The 14,178-nt window shown below is 48.7% G+C and overlaps 1 protein-coding gene across 1 annotated transcript; it reads right to left on the bottom strand.

The window, feature by feature from the left end:
• Positions 1–7,516: 7,516 nt before the first annotated feature.
• Positions 7,517–8,458, bottom strand: LOC135579953 (olfactory receptor 14J1-like). Its single transcript, XM_065070008.1, has one exon. The coding sequence runs from the start codon at positions 8,456–8,458 to the stop codon at positions 7,517–7,519; it is 942 nt and encodes a 313-aa protein (XP_064926080.1).
• Between the last annotated feature and the right edge of the window lie 5,720 nt (positions 8,459–14,178).

The raw sequence follows: 14,178 nt of genomic DNA, 5'->3' as shown, positions 1-14,178 counted from the left end.
TTGAGGGCCTCCAACTGAGCATGAGGATTGTCTGTTGTTTCCTAAGTTCTCCTTTGTATGCTGCCTCTTCTGGTGGGGATCTCAGAGGCTGCCAGCCCTACAGAGAAGCCGAAAGAGGCCTTGTCCTTCCTGTGGTCACAGCTGGAACTCAGGTCTCTATCACAGCACAACTGAGAAGCCTTGTCTAGGAGTGACTTTTGGGGTAAAGGTAACAAGAGGGGTGAAGAAAGTTGTCTTAAGGACATGTGCTGGGCACCAGGACTGAAGTACCAGAGCAAAATGATGTGTCTTCTGGGTGAATGCTTTCTTCAGTGAAGACACAGGGTCCCATACTTTCTTTCCATGCCACCCTTCAGGAGGGAGAATGGCACTAAGAGTTGGAAAGTAGGGGACACCAATCCTTCTGCAGCCACTTCCCAGGCCTGGTGAAGCACCAGGACAGCAAAGACTTCTGGCTCTGCACCCTAAACTCTGGGTGTTATCTTGGGGCAGCTGAACACCAGCATTTTTCTCTCCAAGGCAATTTCCAGCCCAGGTCAGCTCCTTTCTGATCTCCCCCCATCCCTTCTCTGATCTGGTCTGGTGTTCCTGATCCTTCACCTGTGCTCCCCACAGGGCCCCAACCTGGCAGTGATGCTCTGCAGAGGAAATTGGCTGCAGGACCATAGGTGACACTGGCTGTGCTGATCAGTGATAGAGGCAGATGCAACTGGATGGGCTGCACTGTCACTGAGCTCTTTCCCAGGGGTCTAAAGCTGTGGAAAGGGCTCAGAGCATTTCTCATGACTCGGGGTGTTCTCCAGTGCCCACATTGAACCATCCATGGGCTTTTGCTGAAGGAGATATTAATCATCCTCAGATCTCTTTTTCATGATCTTGCTGGGTCCCCACGGCCTCACCTGGGATAGCAGAGACCTTGTTTACTTGTGGATACCGTCCTGGTTTTAGCTGAGATAGAGTTAATATTCTTTCTAGTAGCTGTGGTTTGGTTTTGGTATGAGAAGAATGTTGATAATACACTGATGTGTTGGTTGTTACTGGTTAGTCAAAGACTTTTTGTCTTCCCAGATGCAGAAGAATCTGTGAGGGAGCAAAGCCAGGGTAGCTGACCCAAGCTGGCCAAGGGGTATTCCTTACCGTATGATGTCATGCTACATATATAAATCAGAGTTCCTCAGGAGGCAAATATTGTTGCTTGGTCATGGATGGACTATTGGTGTTGCAGGTACTAAGCATTGTGCATCACTTGTTTTGCATATTCCGTTGCTATTATTATTATTATTATTATTATTATTTTCTCTTCCTTTGCTGTTCTGATAAAATGTTCTTATCTCAATCTATGAGGTTTTTTTCATTTGCAATTCTCTCTGCCATCCCACTTGAGGAGGTGGAGTGAGTGTGAAGTGTAGTCCCAGTTAACACCTGGGATTAAACGGCCACAGTTCTTTCTGGTGCACAACATGGTGCAAGAAGAATTTCAGATAGTAACAGATTGACTAGAGTGTATTAAGGGACTTATATCTGTTAATAGTTGTGGGTCACAATACTGATTCATTGGTTGTTGATATTAGTTTATTTGATCTGAACTCTGCTCCTATTTTTGCGATATATGTTAAAGATTGGTGTTGACTTTTGCGGTTTGCTGTGCTCTGAAATTATTAGTGGTGTTTTGCCTGGGAAATTGGTTATTAGAACACTGACCTTGACTTTGATCTGGTACCTGAGCTTTGTACTGAAGCTATTGCTGTACAAGAATTAGGGAAGGATCAAAGCCAGGACAACTGACCCAAGCTGTATAAAAAGTGGAGTTGCTCAGAGGGCAAATACTGCTGCTTGGAAACAAACAGGCTATTGGTGTCACAGGCAGTAAGTGACTTCACTGTGTATCACTAGTTTTGTGTATTCTATTATTGTTATCATCATCATAATTTTTCTCTTCATTTACTGTTCTAATAAACTGTTCTTTTTTCAATCCATGAGGTTTTTTCCCTTCTGATGCTCTCCTCCATTCCACTTGGAGTGAGTGAGCGATTGTGTGGCCCTAATTGCCAGCTAGTATTAAATGACAACAGTACTTTTTTGTACCCAACCTGGTATAAGAACAATTGGAGATAATAACAGCTACAGTAGAGCATATTATGGAATTTATATATCTTAACAGTTGCAGGTCACTATATTGATTAATCTGTTCTTGACATGAGTTAATTTTGTCTGAACTATACTTCTGTTTCGCTACACATGTCAAAGATGGGTGTTGGAGTTATCAGCTTGCTGTGCTCTGCAGTGATTAGCGGTGTTTGCCCTGGGAAATCTGTTATTAGAAAACTGACCTTGAGTTTAATCTGGTATTTGAGTTTCATACCAAAGCCATTACTGTACATCTGGCACCAACTAGTGGAGACAATTAATAATTATACTTCTTGATCTGAGACAATTTCATGGAGGAAATACAGAATGGCAGCATTGTTAGCTTATCCTGTGATGCTTCCTCCTTCATTCAAATAACATCAGTACCTTCAAAATCTTTGGGTACTTAGAATACTTGTATTGGTATCTTTTGGAATATTATTTCAGTTTTGTAGAACAATGCACAAAGAATCTGAAAAACATTTAAAAAGCAGCTGAAAAAAAACAACTCCAAACAATGCGCCTCAAGAAACCAATCAGTCTCAACCAGCCTCAAACAACCTAAACCAACCAAAACCAAAAACCCTCAGCAAACCCAAACCAAAACAGCCTGAACCACAAACCTTAAAGAACCAACCTGAGACAATTAAACTCAACTAAAACAACACACTTTCAATGACCTACAAACAACGCAAATGGCAAAGGAGGCACCAGGGACACCCAGAAGCTGTGCCCAGTGCCTGGCCACTAAGGTCAGAGGCAGCCCCCTGGGCCTCTTGTGCACAGGGACCCTCAGGGACAGCAGCACAAGGGCTCCTCCAAAGGGTACTGGGGAAGGTGGTGGTGGGGGAGGCAGAGGTGGGCAGGGCTGCATCCAGGGGTCACCCCCATCTCACAGGGCCACCACCTGGCAACGTAGGCATCACAGTGCTCCAGGGCAGGAGAAACAGCAGCGTCCTCCTGTGCCCACAGCCAGAACTGGCCCGGGCCAGCCCCAAGACGTCCCAGAGGAAGTCCTGGAGGAGACAGTGGCATCACTTGACAGGGCTGAAGGGACCAAGGGAAGCGGCTGGACCAGGCTGCTGCAGCTTCTCTGCTGCAGGGCTCATCTCGTGTGGAAACCCTTTTCAGCTGGACAGCAGAGGCAAGACCAAGGAAATGACTTCTTGAGGAGCACTGCAGAGCTCGCTGTCTTCATCCACTGCAGAGCCCGTGGCAGCAGGCATAATATATAGGATACAGAGACGTTGCAAGTGGTCCTGTTATAGTTGAATTTTGTGGGCTGTGTTTTGATTCTGTAGACTGTATCCAAGATTCTTAGCTTTGATACTGTATCCAGGTTCAGAATGTGCATTCAAGCATGATTTTATATAATCATACCCTATTCTTGAAATTGACATAGATTTATGACATATTCTTTAGAACAGGTAACTTAAACCATACCCTATTCTTAAGATTGATATAGATTTATGATATATTCTTTAAAACAGGTGAAAACAGGTAACTTAGAAATAACTGATAAACATGCGAATGTTACTTAGCATTGCTTAGATAGATAATTTGTGTTAGAACAGGTGTGGAATATGCTAATGGTTGTCAAGAATTGTTATGCATATGTATGTGATCAAATTGTATAAATATGGTGTAGTCTGAATCAGTGGCTGAAGCCAGCTTTGGGTGCGAACCCCTGGTTTCCCAGCGCTGAAATAAAGCACCGCATATAACTGCACCTGTGGTTATGTGTCTTGAATGCTAACAGTCCCAGTGACCTGGATCATCCCCTGGGGTCCTGACAGGCACAGGAAGGACTCTTGTCCCTGAGGTCAATCAGGTCACAGGAATCTGGGAACTCTCAGAAGCTCCTGAAATGGCTCCAGGTCAAGGGAGAATAAGGCTTGGGAATCTCCTCAGAGGCGTGAGTAGCTTGTGGGATGAGAAACGAAGCCAAGCCTTGCCTAGGGAATATCCAATCACCATCCCTGAGGTCGGGAAGGAATTTTCCCCCAGGCAGATTGGCACTGGTCCCCAGGGTTGTTTTGCCTTCCTCTGCAGCATTGAGCATGACCACTTCTCAGAGCTTCTCTGGTCCCTCTGGGCTCAGTGAGTGTCTGCTGCTCAAGCACTAACAAGATGGCCCTTCATGCCCTGCAGCTGGGGGTGAAAGGCTTTTGTTTTCTTATGCAGGAAAGAAAGTGTCCCCAGGGTTTTTTTTTTGGCTTCCTCTGCAGTGTTGACCTTGGCCCCTTGACAGAGCTTCTTTGGGCCATTTTGGCTGCCTGCTGCTCCTGCTGCATGTGGGCCCTGGTGCCCCACACAACCTGCCTAAACCAAAACAACCTACCTAAAAGAAAAGAACAAACCAAAACAACCTACCTGAAAGAAAAGAACCCACCCAAAACAACCAACATAAAACAAACAAAATAAAACTGGCTAAAAGAAAGAACCTAAACCAAAACAAACTACCTAAGCCAATCTACCTAAAACAACCTACCCTAAGAAACCCTAAACCGAACAACCTAAATGAAACGAAACCAAAAAACCTAAACCAACACATCTTGAAACAACCCAACCTAAAAGCAACACTACCTGACACAGCCTACCTAGGAACAACTAAACCAACCCAAAACAAGTAACCTAAACCAACATCAATGGAAACACTTAAACCAACCTAAATAACATAAACCAAACCTATTTCACCCAACCTACAAAAAATCACATGCATACACCAAACTTATCAAACCACCAACCAAAAAGAACCAATCTAAAAGACCTTTTGAAGAGAAAATTTCATGCCCTAGTAAGGCCCTCATATTATTATCCATTACTAATTTTTTAAGTGGGCAGTGATGAGACTGCAATGGGAAATGTAAGGGTAATCAAGGGAGACTTCAGGGCATTGGGACAACTGTAGGAGGGAAAAAAACAAAAAGCTCTGTATGATCCCCTGCAGTGCAGACCCCTCCTCTGAGCAGCCCCCTCGCCCCCTCTCCCCCCAGCAAAGCCTCTGCCCTCAGGGCCGGGGTCTCCAAGGCATGAAGCAGCTCCTGTGCAGCCAGAGCTCCAGTTCCTCTGCAGAGCACAGGGGCTGAGAGCAGCTGCCCAGCAAGGTTGGTGTCTGGAAGGTGGCTGCACAGCTGGGGAAGGGTGACGCTGTCTGAGTGCCCGGCTGCCTCTGCCCTGGCCTCTCTCACACCCACCCTCACCGCATTTTCCTTCTTGCTCCACTGCTCTGTGTTCTGTTGCTGTGATCCTGTTCTTGCTTGAAAAAGGTAGTTGTCAAACCTGTCTTCAAGAAGGGCAAGAACGAAAACTGTGAGAATTACGTGTTGGTCAGCCTACCTCTGTCCCTGGGAAGGGGATGGGACATGTCCTCCTGCAGCCATGTCTAGGCACTTGGAAAACAAAAAAGGGATTGCTGAACAAAAATGGGCAGGGGAAAGAAAGGTATGTTGTGCACATGGAATTTTCCAAGGTGTCAGACATTGTTTCGTGTGGTGTCCTTATAATGTTATTGGTGCTCTCTGGGCTAAAGAAGTGGATTTTGGGTGGGAAGTTGGTTGGATGATGAAGCCCAAATGTCAGCAGTTACCAGTGGAGTCCCTCAGTGACCAGCACTTGGGCCAACACTGTTGAATGTCTCTATTCTCCCCCTGTATGATGTGATGGAGTAAACCTTCAGCTCCTTTGTGGATGGTGCAAACCTGGGCAGAGACCTATAACAACCTCATCTGATATTCAGGGTTCTCTTCAAACCTGAGTTACTCTGTGATTCAAGGAATTTTTCCCTTGGAGAGGTTTTGGAAGACAGACTAGGTGGAGGAACAAGAAAAAAAAAAAAAAAAAAGAGGCAGATGAGGAGACATTTCCTCTTGTCCTATCACTTGTTACTTGGGAGAAGAGACCAACATCTTCCATGTTCCAACCTCCTTTCATGTATTTGTAGAGAGTGATCAGCCTCCTTTTTCTCCAGGCTGAACAGCCCCAGTTTCCTCAACTGCTCTTCATCACACTTGTGCTCCAGCCCCTCACCAGCTTTGTCGCTTCCTCTGCACTCTCTCTAGTATTTCGATGTCCTTCTTATAATGAGGGGCCCAAAACTGAACACAGGATTCAAGGTGGGACCTCACCAATGCCGAGTATGGTGGCATGATCACTTCTATAGTCCAGCTGGCCACACTGTTCCTGATACAAACCAAGATGCTGGTGGCCTGGGCACACTGCTGGCTGATATTCAGCCGCCTGTCTATCAACACCCCCACATCCCTCTCTGCCAGGCAGCTTTCCAGCCACTCTTCCCCGAGCCTGTAGCATTCCTGGGGTTGTTGTGACTCAAGTGCAGGACTTGGCAATTGGTCTTGTTCAGCCTCATACAATTGGTCCCAGTCCAATGATCCAGCTGGTCCAGATCCCTCTGTATGGCCATCCTCATGTCCCACATCATAAGGAATGGACATGGGGACCTCACTTCAAGGAAGCACACCCCAGTGTTGCATTCAGGTGGTCTCCCATGGGATGTTGCTGGCAACATGAAGTGACCTCGTGAATGATTGTCCCACGGGCCTTCATGGAACGCGCAGGAATAGCTGATGGCATTTGGTCCCACAGCAGAAAATGGAGGCCAATGAGAATGTTCATCCAGCCGGCATGCTGATGAGATCTCCAGACCAGGTAGTTGGCAACCTCAGGTGCCAAACTTGCACCCTAGGACAGCATGAAAGAATTGACATAGAGAATCCTCAGGAAGGTCCTGCTGCAGCAGTGACAGGGAAGCCTGCCCCGAGCTGCCAATGGCAGCAAAGAGTTTCTCTTTCCATGTCTGCACACACACAGTGCCCTGCTCTTCTCCTGGAACATCCCATCGCCCCACAGAGCCTTCTCCCAAGAGACCTCACCTAGGCTGACCCAGCCAGCCATTCTTGCACCCCCTTCCCATGCTCTGCACAGCCCTGAGCTGGCATTGCTGCTCTGCAGAGCAAGTGGGCTGTGGTGCCCAGGGCCATGGGTGGGTCTGCAGGGTCATGCTGGTCAGGATGGGATGTAGACCCTGCTCAGGTTTGCTACTGGTCTCTCCATCTCAGCACACAGACTTGGCTCCTGCAGCTCCAGAGATCTCGGAGAGAGGATCTTGGACAAACAAGTCAGTGCAGGGTCCTTTTTTTTTTGTTTGAACACACAGAATGAACACCTTCTTATATATACGAAGTCTGTGAGTCACACAAGACAGGTAGATACTCACACAGAAATGGGATAAAGAATGATTTCATTTTTTGTTGACAGCATTCATACAACCAAGAAAAGCTAAAAAGCAAAGAAACCAACCAAGCAACCTACCAAAACTAGGCTGAGCGCATATTGAGTTACACTCTGAATGATATGCACAGAGAAGATATCAGTTCATTACTGCTTCTGAGAAATGAACAATCATCACTTTCCACAGGGCATCCTTGAGCTCCTGGTTCCTCATGCTGTAGATAAGGGGGTTCACTGCTGGAACCACCACCGAGTACAGAACTGCCAGCACCAGATCCATGGAGGGGCAGGAGATGGAGTGGGGTTTCAGGTGAGAAAACACACCAGTGCTGATAAACAGGGAGACCACAGCCAGGTGAGGGAGACACGTGGAAAAGGCTTTGTGCCGTCCCTGCTCAGAGGGGATCCTCAGCACGGCCCTGAAGATCTGCACATAGGACACCACAATGAACACAAAACAGATGAAAACTAAACAGGAACTAAACACAAGAAGCCCAACTTCCCTGAGGTAGTAGTGTGAGTAGGAGAGCTTGAGGATCTGGGGGATTTCACAGAAGAACTTGTCCAGGGCATTGCCCTTGCAGAGCGGCAGTGAAAATGTATTGGCCGTGTGCAGCAGAGCAGTGAGGAACCCACTGGCCCAGGCAGCTGCTGCCATGTGCACACAAGCTCTGCTGCCCAGGAGGGTCCAGTAGTGCAGGGGTTTGCAGATGGCAATGTAGCGGTCATAGGACATGATGGTGAGCAGATAAGTCTCCGAGGAAATGAAAAATACAAACAGAAAGAGCTGGGCTGCACATCCTGCATAAGAAATGGCCCTGGTGTTCCACAGGGAATTGGCCATGGATTTGGGGACAATGGTGGAGATGAAGCCCAGGTCAAGGAGGGCGAGGTTGAGGAGGAAGAAGTACATGGGGGTGTGGAGGTGCTGGTCACAGGCTATGGTGGTGATGATGAGGCCGTTGCCCAGGAAGGCAGCCAGGTAGATGCCCAGAAAGAGCCAGAAGTGCAAGAGCTGCAGCTCCCGTGTGTCTGCGAACGCCAGGAGGAGGAACTCGTTTATGGAGCTGCAGTTGGACATTTAACCTCCCTGTGTATGGAGCACTGTCATAAGAGGAAAAGAGAGTGACAAGTTAGAGGAGCTCTGAGCAAAATCAAAGCCGTTTCTCATTCACTCTCCCCCTGCTCCACACCCCCTTGTCCTTTTCCAGACCTTCCTTCAGCTCCGTGTCTGAGCCCTGGGTGGTGCTGTCTGGAGGTGCCGTGAGGAGCAGGGCCTGTGCCGCTGGCTGCCGAGGAGTCAGCCCTGCTCTGCACCAGGGGGCATGGGAACGGGGGGCAGGGGCCGGTCCTGGGGTTCAGCTTTGGCAGATGGAACTGCTCTTGGTGCAGAAGGGCCTGCCAGCATATGCGCTCCCAGGACTGAGAAACTGAGATGGCAGAAGGTAGTTTGGGATGTTTGGTTTTCTACAGCTCCCTCTCCCCTCCCACCCTGAGGAGTGTTCTTGGGTGTCAGAAACCCTCAGCATTTCTGCTGCACTCAGAAAGAACAGAGTGAGTCCTGTGAGACCAGAGAAGACCTGAGGTTCAGTGCAGAGTGAGGGGAGCTGATCTATACTTCTGTCTTGCTCCAGCTGCCCTGGGCTTGCACTTATCCAGGATGGAGCCTGATCACACTTCCATGTTATTGTGAAACACCACCAGGCACTAATGAGAGCAGAGGGATCCACCTCAGACCACAACATGTCTCACCCTTTCCTAAGGTCTCAGCACCCCACGTTTAACCCAGGACACACACAGCTTATTTCACAAACCCCATTTTCTCTGTCATAGCATCACTGTGCTTCCCCATGGGGCTTTCAGATAACAAAAAGATGCTACAGAACAGGTTGTCATGCTGGAGAATGGAAGGAAGCCTCAAGAGGATATCTTAATATCTGAATGATGGCATTTGATTCAGGGAGATTCAGCTCATTCCCCAGCCCCACAGACTGCGTTGCCCACAGCCCCACAGGTCAGAGGAAAGCTGGGACACGTGTTCCCATGGACACACCTGCAGGAAAGGACCCACAAGATCAGGCTGTGACCCTGGAGCTGAAACTCCCATCCCCAGAGAGCCTGACAGCAAGAACAGGATCACAGCAACAGAACACAGAGCAGTGGAGCAAGAAGGAAAATGCGGTGAGGGTGGGTGTGAGAGAGGCCAGGGCAGAGGCAGCCGGGCACTCAGACAGCGTCACCCTTCCCCAGCTGTGCAGCCACCTCCCAGACACCAACCTTGCTGGGCAGCTGCTCTCAGCCCCTGTGCTCTGCAGAGGAACTGGAGCTCTGGCTGCACAGGAGCTGCTTCATGCCTTGGAGCCCCCGGCCCTGAGGGCAGAGGCTTTGCTGGGGGGGAGAGGGGGCGAGGGGGCTGCTCAGAGGAGGGGTCTGCACTGCAGGGGATCATACAGAGCTTTCTGTGTTCTCCCTCCCACAACATATCTTGTTTTGTTTTCTCTCCTTTCTAGATCATATCCCTGCTGTCTGGAGGTTGTCCTCCTGGGAGGTGTTTCCCTGTCTCATGTCTTCTTCCTGTCAGTGCTCACAGACCCCATCCCAACCTCTTTTCAATAACCCTGGCCCTACAGAAACCTGCCTGTTTGCAGCAAAGTCCAGCAAAGGTGATGCTGGTTCTGCATCAACAGAGGAATGGCTGAAAGCATGCCAGGATTCTCTTGAAAGACCTACCGATCACTCAGTTACAGTCCATGAGTCTCAAGTATTTGTTTAAAATTAAGTATCACCTTTCCATTTATCCTCACCAATTCCCCAAGAGCAGAAGACTGAAAACACAGACTCGAGGAAGTTGCTTATCTTTATAGTACTTCTTGTCTTGATCTTCTCCTTGAATCCTTCCGTTGTAAATATTCTGGGAGTGAGTAGGAGCTGTGAGCAGCCCTGACCCACATAGCACCTCAGGCAGGCTGAGCACTGACCCTGGCAGGCGGCAGAGTCCCTGTCCCGGCACAGCCCTGGGGTGCGAGGGCGAAAAATCATGGACTCCACACAATACAATATGAATTCCTTTGGCTAGTTCAGAAATAAATCTCCATCTAATAGAACATCCACACAACAACCTCAAGAAAATCCTTCAAATCTCCCACACTGCGGTGCAGGGACCCTGCTCTGCAGGACAGCCCTGGGCACCCCGGGGTGCTCCCCGCTGCAGTAACCCTGAGCAGAAGATGCCATCATGCCCTGTCTCTCTGATAGTGCAGCAGGGAAGCCCTGCTCTGGAGCACGTTCTTCTCTACAACAGAGATACTGTGAGAGAACCTGACAGATCCTGTAAACTGTGGGATGTAGCAGCTCTAGGAGATCCCTCCAGGAACTGCAGCTGCATTGTCCTACAGCCAGAGACTGACCATGTTAGGACTGTGAAGATATGTCTGCAAGTGAGCCCTCAGAAACCTACTACCCTACATTGCCTTTAATGACTCTCTGCCTGGCTCCTTTCTCCTTGGTGCCGCAGCTGGAAGAAGGCAGCCAACATTCTCTGACCCTCCGGAAGTGCAGCAGGTAAGACGTGCTCCATATCATGTCGGCTTTCTCCTCACCGGAGAATCTGCAAGGGTCCTCCTGGCAGATGCCAGAGGCTGTGGGATGTGCCAGCTTAGAAGATCTTTCCAGGAACCACAGCTGCCTTGCCCTGCACACAGAAACTTACCCTGTTAGAGGCTGCGAAGATGTTTTCTCTGAGCTCTCAGCATGCTCCCGCCCCATACTGTGCTTCCCCTCTCTCTTTGGCTCCTCTGCCCTCGGTGCTGCAGGCAGAGCCCTCATCCCTGCTGCGTGTGCAGAGGAGCTGCTCCTGGGCAGAGCTGTCTCTCTGCAGCGCTGCCGCTTCCATGAGCTCCCTCTGTGCCAGGAGCCCAGCCCAGCTCAGCAGCACAGGAGCAGCACAAGGGGGCACTTTCTCTGTCCCCTCTGGGTTCCTTCCAGGTGTCCCTGGGGCTCCAGGGAAGCCTCCTTTGAAACAGGCTGAAGTCATCAGTGATGTTCTTTCTCTCACCTCTGCAGAGACACTTCTTTCCAGCCAGCACTGTATTTTTCCTAACAGAAAATAAGCTGCTATACAAGTCACCTTTTCTTGTCCCGTCATTAGACAGGACACCAGGAATGTTACAGCAAAGGATCTAATTTCTCCAAGCTTGGCAGCATATCTTCAGTTGAATTAATTTAGACCTTTTATTCTGGGTTTGTATTGCTAGGGCTAGAAAGACATTCAGCAATGTTTTGACCATGTCATGTCTCTGCTCTGAAGCAAAACCTTTGCTCACACAGGGTATTGGACACTTGGTACCAGGTATTCTTGTGGCAGGTCAGAGCTGGGCTGGTGCCACAGCTGGTGTGGTTCAGCCCAGATGTGAGGCAATGTCCTCAGCCAGGGCACTGTCTGGGTGAGCTGGAACCATCAGTGTTGGAGACAGAGCTGTGACACTAATGGAATAAATTGCCAACGCAGTGTGGCAGAAGTTTGTTCATCTGGTGTTCAAGTTCAGCAGCCTCCAAGCACAGCAGCAGTCCAGATTGAAACTCGGTCTAGACCTGTAAGGCAATTAATGGGCCCCATAACAAACTGTTACTACTTCAGGAAAGGTTAGAGAAGAAACAAAGACACCGTGTGGCCACTGCTGAGTATAATAAGGGAAAGAGGTAAGAGTCTCTTTGTCCTCTTGTTCTCTGTCTTCACCAGCAAGGTCTCATAGACCTCTGTGACTGGAGGCAAGAATCTGGAAGAGAACAACCAGCAGTGGATGGGGATCAAGTCAGGGGTCACTTGAACTAAAACAATCCTGACCAGTCTGTGGGACAGGAGGAGAAGCATCCCAAGAGCTGAGAGAGCAGGGCGATGTCACAGTGAGGCCACTCTCCATCATCTTTGAAAGGCCATGGAGTCTTGGGGAACTCCCTGATGACTGGCAGCTCTCACTGCCAGCTCTCACTGTGGCTGTGCCACAGAACATGTCCACCCTGACCCCATTTCTGGGTGTCTGAAAGAGAAGGTGACGTGGCTTACCCAGAGAAGGTTGTGCCTGTCCATCCTCTTTGCTTTCTGTGAGGAAAGGAGAGGGTTGCTGGATGTGGGTAGAACAGTCATGGTCTCTTACCTAGAAGTCAGCAAGGCATTCAGAATCATCCCCCACAATATTCTTCTGTCCAAGGTAGGATATTATGGTCTCCATTGGTGTGCATGTAGATGGGTGAAAAGCAAGCTGGATGATTGGGCTGAGAAAGGTAGTAGATAAAAGGATTAACTTTTAAATCATAAGCATAGTCAAGCACTGGAAGCTGTTTCCCTGTAGTGTGCACTCACTCTGTCCTAGAAAGTGACCAGGATGTATTTGGATAAAGCCCCGAGTAATCTGGTCTGACCCTGCTTTGAGCAGGAAGTTGGTCAAGGCACCCGCTGAGGTCCCTTCGAATCTGAATGATGCTGTCTTTCCTTCCCCTTCTTGTTTTCAAATAAGACAAAGCTCTGAGGTTCTCTTTGACCACAGAAATAATTCACATGCAGTATAGCACTGCTTTACAAGAACCCCCCAAAAAGCCCTGACCACAAGTTTGTATTTTCATTTGCCCCAGCCCAGGTTCTTCTTTTTTGCTGTCCTGATACCCTTCCAGAAATAACAGGTGCCCTTGTTAATCCTTTCAGAGCAGGTTGTTCAATAGGTGTCAGCATCCATGTACAAAGTCTGCACATCAGCCAGGCGTGCATCAAAGCCACCCTTACAGAAATGGTGACAAAGCACTTGACCAGTTCCTTGCACTCAGATACTGACACGCCATGTATGCTGAGATTCCAGGGAACACCTAAACTTTAAGAATACAGAGGTGTGAGTCCTCAATGAGTATCTTGGCTCATCTCCTGACCCATATGGTGCTTCAGGGTGTGAAGAGAATCAAAACTGACCGGGGTGGTTCCATTTTCCATGTGTCACGCAGGGCAGATGAAGGGAGCTCAGAACTCCAGACTCTGCTCACAGGTGGGACTTTGGAGACTGGAAATGCAGGTGATGTTGTGTGCCAGTGCATACCACATGAACATTCTGGATTCCTTTGTACCTTTGCACTGAGCTGGGATTTGTTCATAGAATCATAGAATCATTTCGGTTCGAAGAGATCATCGAGTCCAATCATAATCTAACCCAACTCTAGCACTAAACCATGTCCCTAAGGACTTCGTCTAAATATCTTTTAAACGCCTCCAGGGACAGCCTGTTCCAATGACTGACAACCTTTTCTGTGAAGAATTTTTTCCTAATATCCAATCTAAACCTCCCCTGGTGCAACTTGAGGCCATTTCCTCTTGTCCTATCACTTGCTGCTTGGGAGGAGAGACCAACGCCCTCCATGCTCCAGCCTCCTTTCAGGTATTTGTAGACAGCAAAAAGGTCTCCCTTCCCCAGTGGAAGAGAGGGTCAGGAGATGTGAGGCAGAAAAGGGTGATGGCTGATTACTTTAGCAAATCTTTACAACCATGTCTGAGTTGTGGTTGATGTGAATGTGGTTGATGTTTGCAGGTGGAGACAGAATAGGAGGAAGTGGTTTTGGAGGGTTATGGAAAGAAGGCAGGCTTCTCTTGGGCTGATCATACATGGTAGTGACATTTATATGCTGTGGGCATGGCTGTGCCTGGGAGATTGGGCATGGCTGCTGCTGGGGGTGGCAATGCTCAGTCATGGCCCATGAGCTGACCTTACTCTGCTCCTCTCTCACAGTCCCTACACTTCGATGGTCCTCAGGAGTCATCCATGA

The sequence above is a fragment of the Columba livia genome, chromosome 7 (assembly GCF_036013475.1).
Source record: "Columba livia isolate bColLiv1 breed racing homer chromosome 7, bColLiv1.pat.W.v2, whole genome shotgun sequence".
Classification (NCBI taxonomy): domain Eukaryota; kingdom Metazoa; phylum Chordata; class Aves; order Columbiformes; family Columbidae; genus Columba; species Columba livia.
Note: the sequence above shows the minus strand (reverse complement) of the source record. Positions and strands in the feature narration are given on the sequence as shown.